Raw genomic sequence first — 23,338 nt, forward strand, 5'->3', positions numbered from 1 at the left:
TGGTTAGGATGTGTTGTCATGTTCTTTCAGAAACAGACAAGATGATAATGTAAAGGCAAATCATTTTTCCATGCTGGATTTTTGTCCTGGTTTTAAGCTGTTGTCTGAGGAGTTGCCAGTGATGTGGAGGTGGCCATGGTCCAGCTGCAGGCAAGAGTGACCTCATGTCTTGTGACACCTTTGTATCAGAAAGGAAATGCTGTTGTCATTCGCCTGTGTCAGTCTTCACTCACTCTCCCTAGTTCCTCTTTCACCCTCCAACAGCAGTTTCAGGCACTCTCCTTGGTATTGCCTCTGAAATCAAAAATCCCATGAAGTCTGAGGTATCTGTAGGTCCCTTCCCATTTACAGGATATCCATGGGCACCAGGCTTAAATTTGCTACTGTAACAGAATAGCTGCTTGGCTCTTTTTGAAAGCAATATTTAATGGGATTGATCTGTATTTTATTGGGATTCATCTATATTTAAAGGCTAAAAGAAGAACTGTGGCTTGAAGTGTTGAAGTCAGAATTGCTGGAATTGGGAATGGCTGTGGTTCTGTTATCTGTCATTCCTTACTGGGATCTCTCCCCAGTTCCAGCTGCGGTTGGAATGGTGTGGTAGGTGCTGTGTAAAATCCAGTACACAGGTACTGCTAAATTTAAAGTCTTCAGTTGCCCTGGCCATGCTAAGGCTTTAAAAATCTTCAGTATTGGAGAATTTTTAATTATATCAACGGTCAGAACCTCATGTCTTTACTCGTGTTTTGTGTGAACAGTCATCTCCTGTTTGGAAATCAACATGCTTGGTTTAGAAGTGAAGCTGAAGGAGGGATAGTCCTGTGGGTTAGCTTTTTTCCTGCTGTTTTTAGGACATTTATCTTTTTAGTAAAGACACTAAAGGAAGCTCACGCCGTGTAGTGCTTCTGAAACAGATCCAGGCTTGTGCCAGGAGGGTTATTTTAAGCAATCTCCATAAGTAGCTCTTTATCAGGACGCTTTGATACCCGGTTCAGTTGTTGGCTTCACTGACATGTTCCCCTTGTACAAATTTCCCAGGAAGGGACGGGCTTGATCACTGCCCTGGTGTTTGCTCTCCTCTGCTTTGGAACACGTTGGAACAACCAGGTGGTGATTCCACAATGAAGTGATTTATATCATGAGCTAAAATACTTGCCAGCAGTAATTGCTTACAACTGTGGGCCAGAGCACAAGAGGAGAGCACCATTGGGCTCCTGGCATGGCTCCAGTTTGGATTCCTCCTGTCTCCCTTCATCCCAGTGCATCTCACAGCAGAGCCACGAAGTTGTGTCCCAGTCCAGAGCCTTTGGGAACAAGATTCATCCTGTAACTTGGGGGTTCTGGGCTTTTGTCGGAGTTAGGGAAGAAGGGAACAGTTGGGATGTGCAGTTTGTAGTGATGGAGGTTGAATTAATTTAGGAAACATTGCCTTAAATGTATCAGTTGTAGTCTGCAGCTATAAAACTGATGAGTTTGGAACATGAACTGGGATTCCATGTGCTGCCTGTCGAACATGGTGTGGAGGAAGCAGTGAGAGAGGGGAAATGACAGTTTGCTATGCACATGCTTAGGTTAAATCAGAGCTGGGCCATACTTAGGTATTGCTGTTTGCTAGTTTGCAGCACAGTACTGTGAGGTGGAGCAAGTGTGCTGTTCAGAGGGGATAGAACTTGCTCAAGTTTCAGGGGTGACCTCTCAAGTTCCATCAGTGCAGTCCCACATGAACTGGGTTTGGTTTCAATGACTGTAAATTCTTCCTTTTTTTAATATAACTCAAATTTTTAAGGACGTGGTAATGTGGTTCATTAAATGCCTAAGGTGTAACAACTCACTGGCAGTGGAAATGTGTAGTCCAAGCAGCAGAAGTGCTAATGATGCGATCTCCAGACTGTGTGTGTTGTCAGTACCTGCTCCCTGTGCTGGGGAGGGGGTTCAGAGCAGCCAGTGAGGCTGAGAGCTGACTCTGAGACACACCTGGCCTGGAAAGGAGGTGAGGAGTGGGTGTACAGCACTGAGTGGCTTGGGGACTGTTCTTTAGTTCACTGAAGTGACACCTCTGTGATTCTCTTGCTTTTTTTTTTTTAGGCATGCCTCCCATTCGGGACTTGGTGAGCCACTCCCCTAACCAGTCAGGTTAGCTACTTCATCTCACCTGCTTCTGCACTACATGTTTGTAGTAGTTCCATGTTTCACACAGTTGTGTCTGATTTTTTTTTTTTAATCATTTTTACTATTTTTTTATTCTTTGGCTTATGTTTTTCAGTAGCATGTGCTGTGTGAATGACTTCAGTGTACTTTCTCTGTGCCATTGCATACTAATTTGGTTTAACATTTTTAATTTTCTAATTAAGTCAGAATTAATACTCAGAGCTTTTGGCACCTTAGCTTTAAAACACTAAGTGTCTTTTTTTTTTAAATTTTTTATTTTACCTTTGTGCTTCCACGTTAACTTGCCTCCTTGTAGTATTAAAGTGAATGATCTGTGCAAACCTGTACTTTCTATCGGAGATGTCACAGCACCATGGAGGAAATCATGTCTTTGTTGCTGAAAGCTCAGAAGTTTCTTTACTAAAATGCATTCGTTCGTAAGGCCCAAAGGTGCAGTGATTGGCAAAGTGTAGGATTGAGTGTGGGGGTGCCAGGTGGAACGGAGGCAGAGGGAGCAAGACTCAGGTATTTCTTAATTTTCACTTCTCTGTCCTTCTGTTTATTCTAGCCCATGGAATGGTACTTCAAAAACAAACAACCTTAGTAAATCCATACAATTTCCTGCAAACATTTCCTGCAGGATAACTCATAGCTAGAAAGCTTTAAATTACAAATTACGGAAAACAGCCTTAGCAGATTACAGAATTTTAAGAAACGCAGATTTGTGTAAACAATTTTTTGTCCAGGATTTAAGCAGCAAAAGTTCAGCTACAACTTTAAATAGTTTTGGGAAGAAAGGCAAGAGTAGGCTGTTCCTGGCTCCTTGTGCTGAGCACCAAATGGAGTATGTTGTCATTTCTCAATTTTGAGGGGTTTTTTTGTGGTCTCTGTCAGATAGGAAAAGTCAGAGCTAATAGCTGCTTGTTCAGTATTTGTATCCTTAATCTCCCAAGTTAGTGGGTTGAGGAGATTCAGATGGGGATGTTCCAAACAGTGGCTCATGCTAGACATCCCTAACGTGTGCTGATGTCCAGGGGAAAGACTGTTGGTCAAAGTAGTTTTGTATGTAGTAGGAGAAAATTGCAGCTGAGTGGAAGTTAATCACTGTGGGCTCAGCACAAACTGCATCACAGCTTCATAAGGGTAATAGAATTTTAATACATAGAAGCATTCTTGACGTGTTCTGCTGTGTGCAAGTTTGGGTTTGTTTGGCCATTTCTCTCTGACCTGTAGTCACAACCTGTATATGTCTCTGCACGCTGAATTCAGGCTGTTGCCATCTCTGTGCCTTCCTGTTGCTGTGAAAATGGATAGCATTCTTGGGGTGATGTTTGTGTAATCAAGGTTCTGTTCTGTGCTCTTGGTTCTCTCTCCTGGGAGTGCAGGCAGTTCTCTGATCAGTCTCTTAGGACAGGTTAAATGTCGTTTTGTAAACTATCAGGATGAGAGTCGATACCTTGAGGTTTGTTGGCCAGTTGTTCAGACACGACGGTGTTTCTAGTCGCACACAAGTCAGCAGGCTTTGGGTTGTGCTCAGCTGAATTCCAGCTCTCCCATGGATGCTCTGTGGTTCTTCAGGACTGCAGAGCTGCCAGGCACTTGTACCATCACAGTACTCTGCCTGCCACAGGTCTTTCCCCACCACTCCTGTCCCAAACTGCTGAGCCAGCACCATTGTTTCTCACGTGGTAGTTACCAGGTGAAGCTCACCTGAGTGCTCAGGTCCCACCAGGCTGGTGCTGAGGAGTGCTGGATGATCCCTACTCTGTGCTGCCCCAACCCATGGTTCCAGTCTTGGACTGGGTTCTTTTTCACTGTAGGATGAGTGATATTGATTGAAAATTAGTTAAAAACAGACTTGTGCACCAGTGCACTCTGAAGCACTGATGAGTGAAGCACCCACTTCAGGTGGGTCTTGTGCTTTTTCTGTCAAGTTGTTGTTCTTTTAGAAGGAAAGTACCTTGAATAACTTGTACTTAAGAATGTTCTGTAATGTCTGTAACAGGGTGTGTGTTCTCTGGCTGCTGTCACACAGCACTTGGTACTGCTGTAGCAGTTCAGTGTCCTGTTGGGATTTCTGCCTTTCAGGATGGCTTTGGTTGTTATGTAGTATTGTAATTTTTAATACATCTCTGTTTTTTGAAAATACTTTTGTATGGTGATGCAGAGTTTGGGGTTTTTTAAACACTTCTCTGGATAAAAAGACCTTTAGGAGTGCTCCTCTGAGCTTTTTGTGAGAGCAGCTCTGCATGCTGGAGAAGTGTTCTGGGTTGTGCGTGGCAGCGTTGGGGCAGCTGTCCTTGGAGCTTTCTCCATCACCTTCTGTGACTGTAGTGTTAACAGAAGCAAAATAATAAGCAAAATAATTCCCCAGTTTAGTATCTTTATACTTTTTTTTCCTCTCTGCTTAATGAAGTAATAATACTAAACTTACAGTGATGCTCTTGGACTTTGCTTTTTCCTTCTAGATCTGAACCACAGTGGTCTAGGATCTCATTATGAAAATTCTCACTGGGGACCAGTCTCTTCAAACAGTGACTCCAGCACAAACTGGGATAAAGTTATCGTAGACGGCTCTGACAAAGAAGCATGGCCATCAATCACTGGCAGGGACCCAGAGCTGACTTCGGAATGTATGGACACTGACTCTGCCTCCAGCTCTGGGTCAGAGCGGAACCTCGTTATCATGGCTTCAGGGAGCACAGGCGGAGAAAGCGATGGCATTCGCAATGGCATCGGACATGGGTCTCAGAATAAGTTTGTGGTTGGTAGCAACAGCAATAATGTGGGCAATGGAAGTATTAATGGGCCGTGGGGGTTATCTCACGGGTCCATAATAAGCACATGTCAAGTTTCTGTGGATGCTCCTGACAGCAAATCTGAAAGTAGCAACAATAGAATGAATGCTTGGGGCACCATAAACTCTTCATCAAATGGAGGGTTAAATCCAAGCACTTTGAATTCAAATGGCAACCATGGTGCCTGGTCCGTGTTGGAGAACAGTGGACATGCCCTGAAAGGGTCCGTGGGGAGTGGGAGTCCTGGCACAAGCGTTCAGTGCAGTACCATAGGTCAGATGGCCAACAGCCAGAGTATTAACTCCAAAGTGGGTGGCTCTGCCCACGGTTCCTGGGGAAGCCTTCAGGAAAGTTGTGATTCTGAAGTCAATGGTACAAGGAATGTTTCATTCAGTGGGCAACCTCAAAACCTTAACACTGAAGTGAATGGACCAAATAACACTACTAACTTTATGACCTCTAGTTTACCAAACTCTGCTGGTTCGGTGCAGATGAATGAACTGCCTAACCCTGCAGGGCCTGGGGCCTGGCGCGTGAGCACAATGAATCATTCTCAGATTCAGGCCTCTCCAGTGGCAAACGGCACTTCCATCTCTCACCTGAGCAACGGGGAGGCCAAAAGCGGCGGCTCGTACGGTACTGCCTGGGGTGCCTATGGTTCTAGTTACTCTGGAGACAAATGTCCAGGCCCAAACAGCCAAGCTAATGGTGACACTGTGAATGCAACTCTAATGCAGCCGGGCGGGAGCGGGCCTGGCAGCACTAACTTTCAGATCAACGGGAATAAAGGAGGAGGGGTGTGGGAGGCAGGGACAGTCACCTCCCAGAGCGTGCCGTGGGGAAGCGGGAGCGGTGCGAGTGCCGGTGGGAGCAGAAGAGGATGGGGCAACCCTGCACAAAACACCGGCACCAACATTTCCAATGGCGAATGGAGCAAACTGCCTAGTAATCAGCATTCCAATGAGGGTGTGAATGGAAACAGCAGGAAGTTTACAAATGGATGGAAGTCTACTGAGGAGGAGGATCTTAACAGCCAGAGTTCTGCTGCTTCCCAGATGGCTGAGCAGAGCAGCGCATGGGCCAAAACAGGTACAGGGGACAGCGAGGGGAGCTCAGAGAGCGCCGGGTGCCACGAGGACAGAGCAGCTGCTGAAGGCCAGAATCGGGAGAGGAGGAAAGTTGACCAGCACACGTTACTCCAAAGCATAGTGAACAGAACTGACTTAGATCCACGTGTCCTTTCCAACTCTGGTTGGGGACAGACTCCAATCAAACAGAACACTGCCTGGGATACCGAATCGTCACCGAGGGGTGAAAGAAAAACTGACAATGGGACAGAGGCCTGGGGGGGCTCTGTGACACAGACTTCCAGCTCAGGGGGGTGTGTGGATAGACCTAACCCTAATAATAACGATACCTCATCTGTATCGGGGTGGGGAGATCCAAAGTCTGCTACAAGGTGGGGAGACTCCAAAGGGTCAAACAGCCAAGGGGGGTGGGAAGAAGATTCTGCTGCTACAGTAATGGTCAAGAGCAATCAATCATGGGGAAGTGGCAAAGAGGAGAAGTCATCCTGGAATGACGCACCGAAGATGAAGCAGGGATGGGGCGATGGACAGAAGGCCAGCCAGGGTTGGGCAGTGTCTGCTGGCGATAGCTGGGGAGAGAACTCGAGGAGTAACCATTGGGGTGAGGCGAAGAAATCCAGTTCCGGAGGTAGCACCAGTGACAGATCAGTGTCTGGTTGGAATGAGACAGGTAAATCCAGTGCTGTTACTTGGGGAGGTAATAATGCAAACCCAAACAACTCTGCAGGATGGGATGAGCCTGCAAAGTCCAATCAGAGCCAGGGCTGGGGAGACCCTCCGAAAGCCAATCAGCCTCAAGTCTGGGGGGACTCAGCAAAGCCAATCAACTCTCCTGAATGGAACAAACAGGATGTTGGCTCTTGGGGAGCCCCTTCTGCCACGAACAAACCCCCGGGCTCGGGCTGGCTGGGGGGGCCCATGCCAGCCCCAGCTAAGGAGGAAGAGCCCACAGGTTGGGAGGAGCCATCCCCCGAATCCATACGCCGGAAGATGGAGATTGATGATGGAACTTCTGCTTGGGGTGATCCAAGCAAGTACAACTACAAAAATGTGAATATGTGGAATAAAAATGTCCCAAACAGTAGCAGCAGTTCAGACCAGCAAGCACAGGTACATCCGCAGCTACTGTCTTCAAGTGCCATGTCTAGCAAGGAGAGCAGTTCGGGTTCTGGTAAGCCTGGCTTTTACCCAAATCTCTGTTTTCTGTGGGTTCCAAAGCAGTTCTTTTATTCCTGCTTCATAGAACAGTATTTTAGTTTCGAAGTGCCAATGAAGTACATTATTTATTTTAAAAATGAACAGCAGTGCTCATAGAAGTTTGGTGGGTTTGTCCAGATTGGAAGATCTGTTCTAGTTTGAAATAGCTGCAGTAATAAGGACTAGACAGCTCTGCTTGAGTTCTGGGGGGTGGGAACACAGACAAAATGTTTAAAATAGTGTCTGAGGAATTAAAGCATTTTTCTAAATTTGATTCTCAAGCAGTTAAAACTTAATAGTGCCAGTGAGCCTCTCCAAAAAAGCTTTGAGCTGCTGCAAGATGGAATGAAGGGTGATGGGTTTATGTAGACTCTGGATCAGACTTCCTGGTCTTGTAGTTCTGTGAGCAGTGAATAGTGATCTTGGAGAGGAGCTTACATGGGGTTTAGGAAGGATTTTGTGCTTTCTCTCTTTTTCAAGTGCAAGGAGGAGTCACTTGTAATAAGCAGCTCTTAGAAGCTTAGTATCTTAGAAATTTGTATGATCAAAATATAATTCTTTAGATACAGAATTCGTATTTGTGTGATTACTTGTATTTATGGAATGCTTGCAGTTATGATAATGACCTCATGCTAATGGAAATGTGTGCTCACGTGCTTTTTGTTGTATGTTACGGATCTAGAAAAGGCAAAACACTTGAGTCTCTTTAGGTTGTTTTTAAATCCTGTTCAAAATCATGCCAGTAACTCACCCTGCTTTGCAAAGGTTGGGGAGAGCCTTCTACTCCAGCCACCACTGTAGATAATGGAACTTCAGCGTGGGGTAAGCCCATGGACACTGGTACGAACTGGGGAGAGCCCATCAGCGATGCAGGAGGCACCTCTGGCTGGGGAAACGCTTCTCTTGGGCAGCAGGCTCCAAGCAAACCTGGTGAGTGCCTTCTGTGTCATCCTGGGATCAGTGCATTTGAGAAAGTTGAAACACCTCTGTGGAAGCTTCACGTTTTCAGGGGGTTTTTACTTTGCAGTAGGCATGAGGCTGTGTAGTGTGAAGGACAGAGAACTTGATGCCTACTGCAAGGTGAAAAAACCCTGCTGCTGAAATGTTCATGTGCTGGGTTTTTTCACAACCAGGGCCTAAATCTATGCAAGATAGTTGGTGTGGAGATGATATGCCATTGACAGGCAGTCGTCAGACCAGCTGGGAGGAAGAGGAGGATGTTGAGATTGGAATGTGGAACAGCAGTTCCTCACAGGAAGCTAACCCATCATTAAATTGGCCACCCTACATGAAGAAAATGCCCACAAAGGTAAGGAGCAGCTTGGGGCAAGGCTGGTTGTTTCTGAGAGCTAAGTCAGGAGGGATTGCTTGTGCAGTACCACTGAACTTTAGTTTTCATCCTTAACACCTGGTGATGTAATTGAAGCAGTCAGTGGCTAATATCCAAGTATCACAGGAATTCCTTTCTGTTTTTAAGGGAATAATGAAAGGTGGAAATAAGCAAGATGAAACATGGATCAATCCATTTATTAAGCAATTCACAAATCTCAGTTTTTCGGTAAGTCTTTGGCTTTGCTGCCTTCCTGCAGGGCTGGGTACAGTGCACAGACATGGAAATGCTCAATTGCCTTGTCTTCATCGTGGGTTTCCTTTCACATGTGTTCATCTCCTCTCTGTCACCCATCCCCTTCCTTTGTGTTCTCATTACAAAAAGTCCTCTTCATTGATGCAGAGTGATTTTGTAACCACTACCCAGGTATTCATCCCATGGTCTGATGCTGTCCTCACTATTACCTAGGAGTTTAGGTGAGGGAACCTGTTCTCAGTTGGATAGCAACTAAAGGGAGAAAATGCTCTAAAATAGCATCTGATTGTCTTGATTTTTTTTCTTTCTTGCAGGTTTGAATTGAAGTAGTGTATAGGAATCTCTTTGTTTTAGCTGTTTAAAATACTACTATTAAATAATCACGATTCATTTTATTGCTTCAGAGAGAATCACCAGAAGAAACCATACAGAGCAATAAGATGGACATGTCTGGAGGTAGGAACAGCAGCACCGAGCTGGGCTCTATGACTTTTCTTTCCAGACTCTGTTTTAGCTTATATCCCTGTAAATTACTCTTTAAGAACTATATATATGTGTGTATATAGCTATACAGGTAAATATGTATTTCCCTGAAGAAAAGGAATAGCCTTGTAGAGAAACACACTTGTGTGTGTGCGCGTTGTGTCGCACACCTGAATCCCCCCGTGGCTGTAGGCGTGTGAGCTATATATCCAGCTGAGCTTGTACCTAGCTGTGTGTTAAACTGACACCAGATAATGTTTTCAGGGTGTGGTGGGTTCATTCCTTGTAATACAGATGTTTTCATTGCCCTCCAGGCACCTTCACCAGGTGTGAACAGAAACAGCAAGTGCCACACTCGCTCACTGGGTTCACCCTTGGAAACATGTTCAGTTCTGAGAACTGAATTAATTCCAAACAATTATTTTAGAAGTGTTTAAACCTGAGTAAAATGACTTGGGAGCAATTACATTTTCCTTTGAATCCATTGACTGCTACAGCTCCTTTAGCAAATAAAAAATAGTGTCATTCCTTAATACATTAATAACAATATACTATGGTGATAAGATGTTTACTAAAAGCAGTTGTAGCATTGCAGTTCTTGTTGTAATGACTCTCTTTATTCCACTCTAAAATTGGGTATTTTCACTTTGGGGCTCACAGTCTGTTATGTAAATAAATTCTTCTTTGAGTTTTGGGTTTTAATATTAATGGCAAACCTGAGATTTCGATTATTTCAAGTTTCAACAATTATAGATTTTTGGTTTTCAGAGAAAACTGAGAATGATATCTTTGTGAAGCCTCACAAAATCTCTTGGTGCTGATTCCGTGTTTCCAGTTGTCTGTAGCCTTTGACAGATAGGGTTTCCTTTCCAGTAAAGCTCAGAGTTTAAATCTAAACTGATGGTTTCTGTAGTCAGTGTCCTGCCCCAGAGCAGCGTTAGCTCGGCCACTCGTGAGCACAGGCTGGTTCTGCTCAGTGCTGCAGCCACCTCTGGCCTGTCCGCAGGGTTACTGCAGGATAAGCGGATGGAGATGGACAAGCACGGCCTCAGCGTTGGAGATTACAATCGTGTGGTGGGAAAAGGCCCTGGTTCTCGTCCCCAAATTCCCAAAGAGTCTTCCATGGATCGCAGTCCTTACTTCGATAAGGTCAGTGGGGGTTACTGATGGGCACTCTGAAGTCCTCTGACTCTGCGCTCCGGTGGTTGCCTGTGTGCTCCTGAGCCTTCTGCAGGGAGTGCAGAGGGAAATGAGGGTTAATCCATGAGATTTGATCTGTTCGTTTTAACTCACTGATATATAATACTAAGCTCTTTCTTAGCCCTTTGTGGTGCCAATGACTAACCTGATCTCTTTTGTTTTCTGCCTATTTCCTGCTGGTGCTGGACTGTCATGTGACTCTTCCCTTCTGCTCCTGGCAATGGTTTCTCCCTTCTGCTTGCTTGCTGGCTGGTTGTTGCGCCTCGGTTTGTCTGTCCCATCAGGATGGCATTGTAGCAGACGAGTCCCAAAACATGCAGTTTATGTCCAATCAAAACATGAAGCTTCCCCCTTCAAATAATGCACTACCTAACCAAGCCCTGGGCTCCCTAGCAGGGCTGGGTATGCAAAACTTGAATTCTGTTAGACAGGTAAGGCTGTGTCCATCTCCTTGGCATGTTACTTGACTGCATTTAATGCCTTTTGATAGAACGTTGTATCTGCCTGTGTGATTGATAAGTGTTTAACTTGTAATCGTAGTGTGTGGGGTGGGAGAAGCAGCAGAGGAGGTTCATTGTCACCGACTGTCCATCCTTTCCCCAGAATGGCAATCCCAGTGTGTTTGGTGTTGGGAATATAGCAGCACAGCCCAGGAGCATGCAGCAGCCTCCAGCACAACCTCTTAATTCATCTCAGCCTAATCCACGTGCTCAAGTGCCTCCTCCATTACTATCCCCTCAGGTGAGTGAGCACAGAAAACATTCTGTGTATAAACTACCTAAATGCTGCTTCAGGAAATTATTCAGTGTTTATTGGTGTTGCTGATACTTTTTTTTTGGGAACCTATTTGGCTTGATGAGTGTTTCAGAGACCAGGCAGCTGTTAACCAGAAGTTATAATATTCTGCATATTCTGGGCTAAGTAACTGCCTGTTACAGTCAGTCACTCTTGGTCTGGTCCTTTCTGCAGGTTCCAGTATCATTACTGAAGTATGCACCAAACAACGGTGGCCTGAGCCCACTTTTCGGCCCACAACAGGTAGCCATGTTGAATCAACTGTCCCAGTTAAACCAGCTTTCCCAGATCTCCCAGTTACAGGTAAGTTCCCCAAGCTAATCACTCGGTGTTGTGTGTGAGAGTGTGAGTGGGCACTGCCATCAGCTGTCACTGTTCCTAAACCCCCCCACACCACACTGTCTCGCAGCGGCTGTTGGCTCAGCAGCAAAAGGCGCAGACTCCAAGGAGCATGCCTTCGGGGGGTCGGCAGCAGCAGGAGCAGCAGGTAAAGAAACACCTTTATTTTAACTTCTCAAACTCTTTGTAACTGTTCTTCATAGAATGATCAAGTTTGGAAGAGACCTTTGAGGTCATCAAGTCCAACCATTAACCTGTCACTGCTGTAACCCCTAAACCATAGCCTCCAGTGCCAGATCCAGATGCCTCTTAAACACTTCAAGGGATGGTGACTCCACCACCTCCCTGAGCAATATTCCAGCACCTGAACATTCTGACAGGGAAGAAATTGTTCCTAACATCTCCTCTGACTCTGCCCTGTCTCAGCTTATGGCCATTCCCTCTGGTCATAGAACCATAGAATCATCAAGGTTGGAGGAGACCTTTAAGATCATCAAGTCTAACCATTAACCTATACTGCTGTAACTCCTAAACCATACCCTCCAGCACCAGATCCAGATGTCTGTTAAACACTTTCAGGGATGGTGACTCTACCACCTCCCTGGGCGATATTCCGGTGTCTGAACACCCTAACAAAGAAAACATTTTTCCTGGTATCTAATCTGTATCTCCCCTGTCTCAGCTTATGACCATAAACGCAGCTCATCCTGAGCTGCATCTCTTGCTGTGGATTGTGTTGAAGTGTGTAGGAGTGAGTGGGGTTTGACAGGCTTTAAAGGAGGGACTTGGTGCTGGGGTTTGGCTGTGCAGGATGTGCAGAGAGGGTTTCATTCTCTTTGTTAGAACATGGAAAAGCTTTTGCCCATTGATGTTGTAACTGCTCTGTTTTTTTAAGGGTCGATCTCTTAGTATGCAGCAACAGATGATGCAACAGTCCCGTCAGCTTGATCCAAACCTGTTAATGAAGCAGCAAACTCCACCCTCTCAACAGCAGTCACTCCATCAGCCCTCCATGAAGTCCTTCCTTGAGAATGTCATACCCCATGCTACTCCTGAGCTGCAGAAAGGGCCATCACCAATCAATGCATTCAGCAGCTTCCCTATAGGTGGGTGTCCTGCGGTCAGGGCTCATGTGGCACACAGCCTGGCTTCTCTCCTTGCCTGCCTCCCCAAAATAATGACTGTAATCCTGTCAGCGTTTCCTATTTTACTGGAAGTAGTAGTTCTTTGTGGGGCTTACCCAGTTATCCTTGTTCACCAAGGAGCTTTGCCTCAAGCACACTCATTCCCAGTGACTGGCTGTGTCTCTGTGCACCATGCTTTTACAGTCCTAAAGTATGTCTGGGTCCTTGTCCTTCTCCTCTTATCCCCTGAGTCCCGAGGGTGACACAAAGTCCTGATTCCTGGAGCTAAAGGACTTTTAGAAGTAGAATCAATGCAAAGAATCCATTGATGTAGTCACATTTCTCTGGATTTCAAAAATGGTTTCAATGCCTGTGGAACTGCACAGGCAGAACGAACTGTCAGTTTGCCTGTTGGTGGTTTTGTCCAGGAAAGAAGGTTTTTGGCTCTGCATTTTTAAAGAATGGTTGTCTCATTTCAGGCAAAATGTCTGAATGTTTATAAATACAAACATCTCCTGTCTCTTTTCCCTGTGTTTCCAGGCTTCTGTCCAATTTCTTCTTCAGAAATTCCAGGCTTGTATACTTTCTCCTTATTTTAGGTCCCTTTTTACTGCTATCTTACACTTACTACGACTGTTTACCATTCTCTTCTGTTCCTTACCCCTGTTTTTTTTCCTCCCCTTCAGTTTGCTTTTTCTCTTTTATTCCAGTGGGGTCATTTCTGTTGGGCTGATTTCCTCTGCATCCTCATTGCCCTTTGTAGAGCAGTTTGTTTCCTAGAGGTGCTCTGAACCCCTGTGCTGACCCTGGAGCCAGCAGGGCAGCGTGGGCTGTGCATGTGGCACACTGCAGGTGGCTTCTGGCCAGTCCTGGCTGCTGCTCCATGATGGCTGGTGATGGCTGGCATCGAAGTCTAACTACTGCTTTCAGTCAGAGGGAAAGGCATACAAATGAAGTTCTTTAGCTATTGGAGACACTAGATTAGATCTAAGGGAAGGAATATTTCACTGTCTCTCCAGACTCCATGGTGATTGCATCCTGCTGCCTCAGGTTCCTTTCTGTGTCTTTCCTTGAGCTGGGATTGCTCTGTACTGTTACGTAGCTGCTTTCTCATCTGAGTCATGGCCACATCTCAGGAACCTGCAGTGTATGTAAGGTTGCTTTGAGATCCTTCAGGAATCTGCTGCAGTATATATATAAATTCTCTGGGATCCCTCTGGAGTAGCACTGTACAAGCACATGGAGCCACATAAAAGCTTAAGGGTAGGAACAGCAGGTTGCTGCAATCTCTTCACTCTCTAGTGAAGGATTGAATCAAGGGGAGCACTGGTGTCACCCTCCCAGTGCAGCAGGTGTGGTAGTGTAGTTGTGAGAGAATCCTGTAGGTGTGTTGTTTTCTCCATGTTCCCGTAAGAGTGTAAGGATTCTTACAGATCTTGAAGGAGAGCAGGCAGACCAAAGTCAAAAGTGTGGGCACATTTCCCAAGCCCAGAACAGCTGGTTCTCCCAGGTATTTGGGTTGGCATTGCCTTGGTTCTCTGGCAGAGAAGCCTTTGGAAGTACAGACCACAGCTTAGAGCAGGCCAAAACGGGTTCCGTTTGCCCCATGTTTTAGATATGTACATTTTAGTTTCTCTAACTTCCTAATAGCTTCTTCCACTGGCATTTTTGCATGAGGACATGAGCTGAGCATTGGGAGTGCTTTGCATTGCTCAGCTTAGCTTCTGTCTGCAGTGAAGTTCACTGATGAAATACTAGAATGTTCCTCAAAGCCAGAGACTGGGAAGCATGACATAACCATAGCAATGTGCTCTTCGGTGCTTATTGGGACAGCAGTGGTAATGAGCAGAAGGAGAAGTTTAGTCTGTGTTTCATAAGCTCTGTGTGCTTTCAGGAATGAACTCAAACTTGAATGTAAACCTGGATATGAGCAGTATTAAAGAGCCACAATCTCGGCTGAGGAAATGGACTACAGTCGACAGCATTTCTGTGAACACATCCCTAGATCAAAACTCCAGCAAACATGGTATGTTGAGCGTGTCCTTAAGCAGCACTTGACATGGCACATCAGACTGTCACGTTCTGGGTCTGAGATGCAGGTTTGCTATGTTTAGGCTGTAGCTGTAACTACTGTGTCACTTGTAGCTGTCACAGTTTGCACTGTTGTCTGTCTGTGCCAGCTCCCTGCTTGTCTTCCCCAGCAGCCACACATTGCTGTTTTTGCTTACAGCAGTGATCTTGTGATGAGATTAGTAGAAACATTGTGCAGAATTCCTTTTTTAACCAGACCTTCCTGTAAGTGTGACTGTTGCTACTAGCTTTACCTTAATCTCGAGTGGAATGCTTCATGTATCTTTAAACCAAAAGCTTTAGGTTTTGGAGCTTTCTCTCCCACCACCCTGCTGCCCTAAGGTGATTTGTGGGGATTTACCTGGGTGGGCACACATTCTGGGCATGGCTGACATTTTTCCTGGCAGGTTTTGGTTACAAATGTATGTGTTTGCATTCTGGAAATGGGGAAAGCCTGGAAGGGCTAGGCTGGTGCATTGCTGCCCCTAGTTTTGGAGGAGGTGGACTTGATTGCTTCATTCTTCATTTCAGTAATCAGGATTCACGTGACATTTCAACTGTTTCAGTTGCTTGAAATATCATCCAGTTCAAATCTGAGACTATAGCCCAAAGACTCTGTATCTAAAGATAGTTACACATGTCTCCAGTCTCCTGTTACTGTTCAGTCTCAGACTGTTGGGATATTTTTAGATGTGTCAGCTGTTTGCTGCTCTGAGATGACTTTGCTGCCATAGCATGTTGTGGCCATACCCTGCTGAGCTTCATCCAGCCGTTGCCACAGGCAGTGGTGGTGTTGCTGTAGCTGTAGCTGATGGTTTCTGATTAGCACTAGGAATTTCCATGTGGCATGGAGTCCTTGGTTCCCCCAGAACTGTAGCATGGCTTTGGCTTTGCTGTCTGATACCTTTTAAACTTCTCCTTTCAGGACTTGCAGGGAATCAGTATTCTTACAGTGCTTTATTCCTTGCTCTGCCTCCAGGCGTTTTTTAAATTATATTTTTCCCCTCTCAGGAATAGGAGCACAATCTGCAGAGCTTTGCAGGAGTACTTTGTTGTAGCTGTTCTTTCCAAGAGCTCTCCCACCACAGAATGCATTACTTCCCCATTAGCCAGTTGGGGTCTCACAGAATGCTCTTACCCTCTTCAGTTAATACTTTACTTGAGTGTAATGTGTATTCATCTCAACACATGGACTGTTTTAATGAAGGAATTTCATGGGAGATTGTTCTTACAGTTTTCTCCTGAATTACTCAGTCACATTTCATTTGAGATTATACACTCCTGTATGATTCTCAGTGTAACTCAGCATCAGAGGAGCACAGTGAGCTGCTCTGTGTTGTATGAATGGCTTACACGGGCATGATTTATGGATACATTTGTATAGGCATATAAAAATTGGCTATGAAAAACATTTGCCTACTATTTTTTTTTTCTTTACTCAGGTGCTATTTCAAGTGGTTTTAGGCTGGAAGATTCTCCGTTCGGTCCTTACGACTTTCTGAACAGCAGTAATTCGCCAGCGAGTCCTCCCGGATCCATTGGGGACGGCTGGCCCCGTGCCAAATCGCCTAATGGCTCTAGCAGTGTTAACTGGCCCCCAGGTACACCCCCTGCCCTGCCCCAGTGTGCTTCTGGAAGTTCCACTGGCCTTGGTGTGGGTCCTTGTGCACTGTGTGTGGAGGGGGCGAGACCCACCCTGTGGAAGGGCATGAAGAGTGTTGTTAGCAGAGAGAACTGGAGAGCAGGAGTTCTGCTGGAACTACAAAGAGAAGTGTATCTGGGGAAATGGGGCCAGAGAAACCAGAAATCAAGTGAATAAAGTGAAGACTAAATTAAGTAAATTAAATGCATAAAAGGTTTTTGATTTTCAGTCGGTAAGAGATGTGTTGTTTAGACAGCTGTTTCCTGTTTAAAACAATAATCAAAGTAAGGTTCTTTTCTGCATCTGTATTTCTAGAGTTTCGCCCTGGTGAGCCATGGAAAGGTTATCCAAACATTGACCCCGAAACTGACCCTTACGTCACTCCTGGCAGTGTCATAAACAATCTCTCAATTAATACTGTGCGGGAAGTTGACCACCTCAGGGACAGGAACAGTGGTAAGCTCAGCCCTGCTTGTCTGATTAACTGTGTGTGACCTTCCCTCAGTCACAGGCTTCTGATAAATTGGATGTGACCTTCCCTCAGTCACACAGACTGCTGACGTGAAGACGTTTGCTGCTTGCTCCTCTCCTGGTTATCCCTTGTGCTGTGGGTTTGGGATGTGTTTGCTGCTTGCTCCTCTCCTGGTTATGCCTTGTGCTGTGGGTTTGGGGTGTGTTTGCTGCTTGCTCCTCTCCTGGTTATCCCTTGTGCTGTGCTGTGGGTTTGTGTTTGCTGCTTGCTCCTCTCCTGGTTATGCCTTGTGCTGTGGGTTTGGGGTGTGTTTGCTGCTTGCTCCTCTCCTGGTTTATCCCTTGTGTTGTGCCTGTCACTGCTGCACAGCTCATCCTTGGCTCAGCTCTGCTGCTGATGCAGTGCAGCAGCTATCCCAGGAATGTGCTCTGCATCCCGCTGTCAGCTGTGCACACAGGGTGTTTGGGAGCAGCCAGCAAACCTTGCCTTGTGCTGTGGGTTTGGGGTGTGTTTGCTGCTTGCTCCTCTCCTGGTTTATCCCTTGTGTTGTGCCTGTCACTGCTGCACAGCTCATCCTTGGCTCAGCTCTGCTGCTGATGCAGTGCAGCAGCTATCCCAGGAATGTGCTCTGCATCCCGCTGTCAGCTGTGCACACAGGGTGTTTGGGAGCAGCCAGCAAACCTTGGCAGCCCAGCCATGCAGCAGTGTGAGGGCCTGTACTCCATGAGGTGCTCCTGCTGCCCCCGTGTGCTGTGGATTGAGCAGGGTCCCTCCCCTGAGCGTGCAGATTTGTTCAGGCTGGACCACAGGCCTTGCCTTTTAGTGTCACTGCATTTGTGACACGCTGTGCTGTGACTGTGTCTTTGTTCCAGGGTCATCCTCATCTTTGAACACCACGCTGCCTTCAACTAGTGCCTGGTCATCCATTCGTGCCTCCAACTACAATGTTTCCCTCAGCAGTACAGCACAAAGCACTTCAGGTGATTCTGCTTGTATTGCTCTGAGCTGGTTCCTTCTCCTCCACACTCATCAGGGGATCCCAGATGTTAATGAAAACAGTGCTGAGGTCTCATCAGTGGTAAATTCACTGATTTCAAAGCAGCTGTTTTGATGTTCTCTACTTTAGCAGCTTTTCTATGCAGCGAGGTGATGGTTGCAGCAACACAGTGATTGTGGTTGTCTTTTGTGTCTTTTAGTAGCCAGAAACAGTGATTCCAAATCAACATGGTCTCCTGGATCAGTCACTAACACCTCTCTGGCTCATGAGCTGTGGAAGGTCCCTTTGCCACCTAAAAGCATCACTGCTCCGTCCCGCCCTCCTCCAGGGCTGACAGGCCAGAAACCACCCTTGTCCACTTGGGATAATTCCCTTCGTCTGGGTGGAGGATGGGGAAATTCTGATGCCAGATATACCCCTGGTAAGGACATCCCTGTGTGCATGGAGGGTTTGTGGCCATACCTGGGGGGTCTCCTGTGCTGGATATTCTGTCCCTGGAGGCCACCGTGCTGTGCCATTGGCCTTGCCAGAAGCTAAAGCTTGTCCCTGTATCCTGAACTGCAGTGGGCTTTCTCCTGAGGAGAGCTGGGATAAGGACAGGTGTGCTGTGCAGGGTGACATGAGTGCTTGCTCTGTCCTTGGTGCAAACTGTCCCTCCGAGCGCGTTCCCAGTCAGACGTCAGCACAGCTGGATGCAGTTGCCTGTCAAACATATTTCACAGAGTGGCTCATGCTGTAATGAATTAGATCATGAGAGTCCAGGGAGCCTTCAGACAGGCTTCAGAACTATTCTGAGCTGGCAGCAAGAGTCAAAGCAAATATATTTGTATTTTTCCTTCAGTTCTGATTATCTGACAACAAAATAGCTGGTTGTGCCTGTGCAAAATGCTCCAGGAAGTAAATAAATCAGTAGATAAACCCAGTCCTGTACCACCTCAGAGTAGCCTTTCAGTGGGTTTAGGTATGGAGAAGGTTAGTACTACATGTTTTTATTATTAGTGAATGTTACTGTCAGCTGCTGTGCAGCTTCTGCTCCTCCCGACACCCTGGTGTCAGTGCAGGCACTGACTCTGTATTCCCTCCTTCAGGTTCAAGCTGGGGTGAGAGCAGCTCAGGGAGAATAACAAATTGGCTTGTTCTAAAAAACCTTACACCTCAGGTAAGGCTGTGGCACACGGGGTGGCACGGTGGGCAGCTCTGGGGCTTGAGGGAGCTGTGGGCAGGCTCAGCCTGGGGCTGTGTCAGGCTCCTCTCACCCTCTGCACTCGTGTCCCCCCAGATCGACGGCTCGACCCTGCGAACGCTGTGCATGCAGCACGGCCCACTAATAACATTCCACCTGAACCTCCCACACGGTAATGCTTTGGTCCGTTACAGTTCAAAAGAAGAGGTAGTGAAGGCACAAAAATCTCTGCACATGTAAGTGTTTCCTTTTTAGCCTAAGTTTTAATCAGCTGTAAATGTTTCATTGGTGAATTCAGGGAAAGATCCTCAGTGCCAGCTGAGCACCCAGTGAGCTTATGCCAAGGGTCTGGAGCCTTTGGTAGCTCTGAGGTGCAGCCAGATCTTTGTGTAAAATGTGCTCTCTCCTCCCTCCGCAGGTGTGTTTTAGGGAACACTACTATTCTTGCTGAGTTTGCCAGTGAAGAGGAGATTAGTCGCTTCTTTGCACAAGGCCAGTCCCTGACTCCGTCTCCTGGCTGGCAGTCTCTGGGATCCAGCCAGAGCCGACTCGGATCCATCGACGGTTCCCATTCATTCTCAAACCGTAATGATCTAAATCACTGGAATGGTGCTGGGCTGTCGGGAACTAGCAGTGGAGACCTTCATGGCACTTCACTTTGGGGGAGCCCCAACTATTCCACGAGCCTGTGGGGTGCCCCAAGCAGCAATGACACCAGGGGAATTAGCAGCCCATCCCCCATCAATGCTTTCCTTTCCGTTGACCACCTGGGTGGAGGTGGAGAGTCCATGTAACCTTTTACTTTTTCAACTAATAAACTGTGACCTCAAGACATAACAAAGCAGCACTAATTTGGACTTTTCACCTACAGCGAGGGGGTCACCTGTGGAAACAGTTACTTTCTGCACATTTTCCACTTTGTTTTAGCCCAAAACATATCAGTTTGAATACTTGAATCATGCAGGCCAATATTATAATGTGAAAAAGTATATATTTACACTTCCAGATAGTGCTATCCCATATAAACCTGCTTGGAATGAGCTCATTTGTGTATATTCATCATGTTTATCCTTTGACTTCCTTTTTGTTTTCCTTTTTGTTTTGCATTTTGCTGATGATGTTGGAGTATGAGCTTTTCTGACGTTGCACTGACTGCGGCTCCCGCGCGGCCGCGGGCGGCGGCAGCTCACGTGTCAGTGTTTACTCAAGGATGTTCCTACAAACAGTGTGCGCTCTCTACTATGCCTTGATGTTTGCCTACCTGCTCGTGGTGTCGTGGCGTTCCAAGATCGAGTTAGGATACTGACTTAGGATTATGAATGAAAGTATTGCACCAGTTTTTTCATGTATAAAAACTAAAGAATTTAGCTCTGCAGTTTGAAAAACTGTGGCCACAGCTGTGACTTGCAACCCAGCCTGCAAGCCAGGGGGGTCCTGCACTTTCAATAGGCTTTCAATTTTGTTTTGGGGGTTGCCTGTGTCGGCACCTTCTTGTTTACAGAATATTTTTTTTTGTTTTTTGAGAAAAATGTTTACTCTTCCATCATTTTAAAAATTTTTAAAAAGACAAAAAAAAAATTGAGAATGAAAAAAAGATGCTTTCTATCTCTGGGAATAACGAACAGTGTTTGGCCATGTCCTTTTGTTTTCTATTCCTGTATCCTAAATCAAAGAGCATGGCTCTCAGGAAAACCAGTTCCCCAGTAAAAACTCCTTGTAGTTTCTTATAGGAAAAAAAAATAAAAACTCAACTTTTAGCACTGATAATACTTATTGCTCTGTAAGACTTTTCTCTGCCAAAAAAGAAATGCTTCAAGCTGGAGTTGGACATTCTGCTTTTAACGCTGTCTTTTCTTAGTGAGTGGTGGTGGTTTGCTAATAATCCGTAGTTATCGAGTTTTTGTAATCCCATCGAGTGGCTGTTCCTGCTCTGTGACTGTGTCCCCGTGGGGCCCTGGCCCCAGGCCGATGAGTAACTATGCATCCTGTAACCACGGGCTGGGCTTACAGATCATGTGTGTACCGAGTCTCCGTGTCTCAGAAGTTCTCGCAAAAGTAACGAGTTACATCCTCTTGCCACAAACGGTGTTACTGAGTGCTTGTTTAGTCCACAAATTCCCAGACTAGGCAAGGGTAAAAAATTCTAACAGTGCAGAAATCGCCATCATTTCATTGCCTTGATTCTAATGTTTGTGTCCGAAGATGCAAAAGAAGTCAGTGGCTTTTAACTGTTTACAAATAGAATGTGATTGTAAAATGTACAGTTTGGTTGTGTTTGAATTATGAAGTTTCTCCAGATATTAATAAATCATGATGTTTTTGGCTGCTCAGCATATAACTGTCTATTTTTTGTGACTTTATTTGTAGGCTGTTTTCTATACGATGAGAATATCGACCGATGCGATAGCTCTGTATTCCCATAGGTTGAGTTTTCTTTTAGCAAACTGATTTTTTTATGAAGAGATCTGCATTTTATTCTAGCAAAAATCTCCCTCAACGTGCCCCCTCTGAGACTATGAGAGTCTAAGTGTAGAACTGCAGCTTGCTTTTCCTTTTCTATCTGAGCACCTTTGGGACCCCGTTGCCCTCCATACAAGGCCCCATTTCCAGCCCCCACCATTTGTGCCCAACTCGATGCTCCAGAGGACACGTGTGAATAAGGAGAGCATTTTGGAAAATAAACTTTAATGCTTACAACATCCTGGTGTTTATACCTCATTGACATGAACCATGATGAACGACGCAGCGGCGCTTCCCTGTATCTCCCTTCGGTGCGGCTGAGCTTGTTCCGCGGTGGTGTAGGGCAGAGCCTGTCTGTGCAGAGTGGGATGAGCCCTCCAGGAGCCGTCAGCCTTCCTTCCCAGACTGTAAGTCGTGACCTGGTGGATGCCAGCACTGTGTGTCCTGACACCTCTCTGTATCTGCTTGCTCTGGAGTCCAGTCCCGGCCGGAGCCACTCCCAGGCCTGGTCCCAGCAGGACCCCGTGGGCAGGGGCTCGCTGGGCCTCTGCCCCGCTGGGACTGACATCACCGACATCGCTGACATCACACCCGCGTTGATTGTATCGTCCAAGTGTGTGGAATTCCTTCACTGAGCTCGTTACGTGGAAATAAAATGTGGTTGGTTTTAAAGCTGAACCTCGTGCCTGTCTGTTGCGTGCGGCTCAGGCCGTCCAGCTCCGCTCCAGGGTGCTCAGCTCCAGCCCCTCGCAGTACGAGTGCGGCCGACGCGCCTTGTGCTGCAGGGAGTGAACTCAGCCCGTGCCCCACGGGGGCTGCTGCCCCGGCCAGGGATGGCTCCCTGGGCCTCCCTGGGGCCACCCTCCCGGGATGGGGAGAGAACTGTGCCACCCCTGGGTGCTCACACCCCTGCTGGCCCCTCCAGCCCTCCCAGCGACACCCACAGTCCCTCCCTGCCCCCCCTGCTCACCGGGCGCTGTCTGGAAAGCTGGTGGAGGAGAGGGAAGGGAGCCCACTGGATGGGCTCCATGGGCCAGCTGGACACGGAGATATCACTGGCTTTCCCTGAGTCCACCATGGGGTCGTTCATGCTGCTGGAACTGGTGTCCCAGTCATAATGGAAACTGAGAAGAGAATCCATGGGTAATTAAGAGAAGGAGGAGAGGGGGTACGAGTCAGGCTGGTGCTGGGAAAGTAGCTGGGGGACTGCAGGAGTAGGACCCTATGCTGGTGTCATGGGCTGGGGACGATGTGCTTGCAGCACAGGCTGTGTCAGGTTCCGACCCTGCAGGGAAGGGAGCACTCAGATCTCTTGGGATCATGAGCCAATGGAACTGGAAACTTCCAGGGCCCTTTATCCATAGACACCTCTGGAAGCTGATTAGATTTTCCCATGAGCGCACAGAGACACAGTTTCCTGCAGATGTGAACCCTCCTATTAAAGCAGTCCCAGCACACAGAGCTCCCCACGTGGGGGCAAAAAAATTGCTCCGTGGGCTCCAAAGGCTGGGGGAGTTATTGGAGCTCCTGGCACTGTCAGGGAGTGCAGAGGGGCCAATGCAGGAGTTGTAAAGCAGGTGCCAGGGCTGCCCACGTGCCCCAAACCCCTCCCTGCCCCACGGAGCAAACCAAAGAGCAGACCCTGCTCCATGGGCTCGGTGAGGTGCCCCTACCTGGCCTGGCAGGGCGGGCGGGCAGAGGGCACGGGGCCCTCCTTGGCACCGGCGACACCCGAGTCCTCCCGGCAGCTGCAGCAG

At 47.0% G+C, this 23,338-nt stretch overlaps 1 protein-coding gene across 1 annotated transcript in view; it reads left to right on the plus strand.

Annotated features, from left to right (window-relative positions):
• TNRC6A (trinucleotide repeat containing 6A) overlaps positions 1-22,058 on the plus strand; it is a 33,149-nt gene extending 11,091 nt beyond the window's left edge. Inside the window, exons 4-22 of the mRNA XM_009084443.1 lie at positions 4,617-7,205; positions 7,997-8,161; positions 8,365-8,540; positions 8,661-8,789; positions 9,221-9,272; positions 10,306-10,448; positions 10,784-10,930; positions 11,103-11,240; positions 11,469-11,597; positions 11,704-11,781; positions 12,529-12,739; positions 14,652-14,783; positions 16,270-16,428; positions 16,785-16,925; positions 17,814-17,921; positions 18,141-18,359; positions 19,027-19,097; positions 19,218-19,357; positions 19,540-22,058. Coding sequence (XP_009082691.1) covers positions 4,617-7,205; positions 7,997-8,161; positions 8,365-8,540; positions 8,661-8,789; positions 9,221-9,272; positions 10,306-10,448; positions 10,784-10,930; positions 11,103-11,240; positions 11,469-11,597; positions 11,704-11,781; positions 12,529-12,739; positions 14,652-14,783; positions 16,270-16,428; positions 16,785-16,925; positions 17,814-17,921; positions 18,141-18,359; positions 19,027-19,097; positions 19,218-19,357; positions 19,540-19,915 — 5,303 coding nt within the window. The 3' untranslated portion in view covers positions 19,916-22,058. The remainder of the gene's footprint in view (positions 1-4,616; positions 7,206-7,996; positions 8,162-8,364; positions 8,541-8,660; positions 8,790-9,220; positions 9,273-10,305; positions 10,449-10,783; positions 10,931-11,102; positions 11,241-11,468; positions 11,598-11,703; positions 11,782-12,528; positions 12,740-14,651; positions 14,784-16,269; positions 16,429-16,784; positions 16,926-17,813; positions 17,922-18,140; positions 18,360-19,026; positions 19,098-19,217; positions 19,358-19,539) is intronic.
• The last annotated feature ends 1,280 nt before the right edge of the window (positions 22,059-23,338 follow it).

Source organism: Acanthisitta chloris, unplaced genomic scaffold (assembly GCF_000695815.1).
Source record: "Acanthisitta chloris isolate BGI_N310 unplaced genomic scaffold, ASM69581v1 scaffold19481, whole genome shotgun sequence".
Classification (NCBI taxonomy): Eukaryota; Metazoa; Chordata; class Aves; order Passeriformes; family Acanthisittidae; genus Acanthisitta; species Acanthisitta chloris.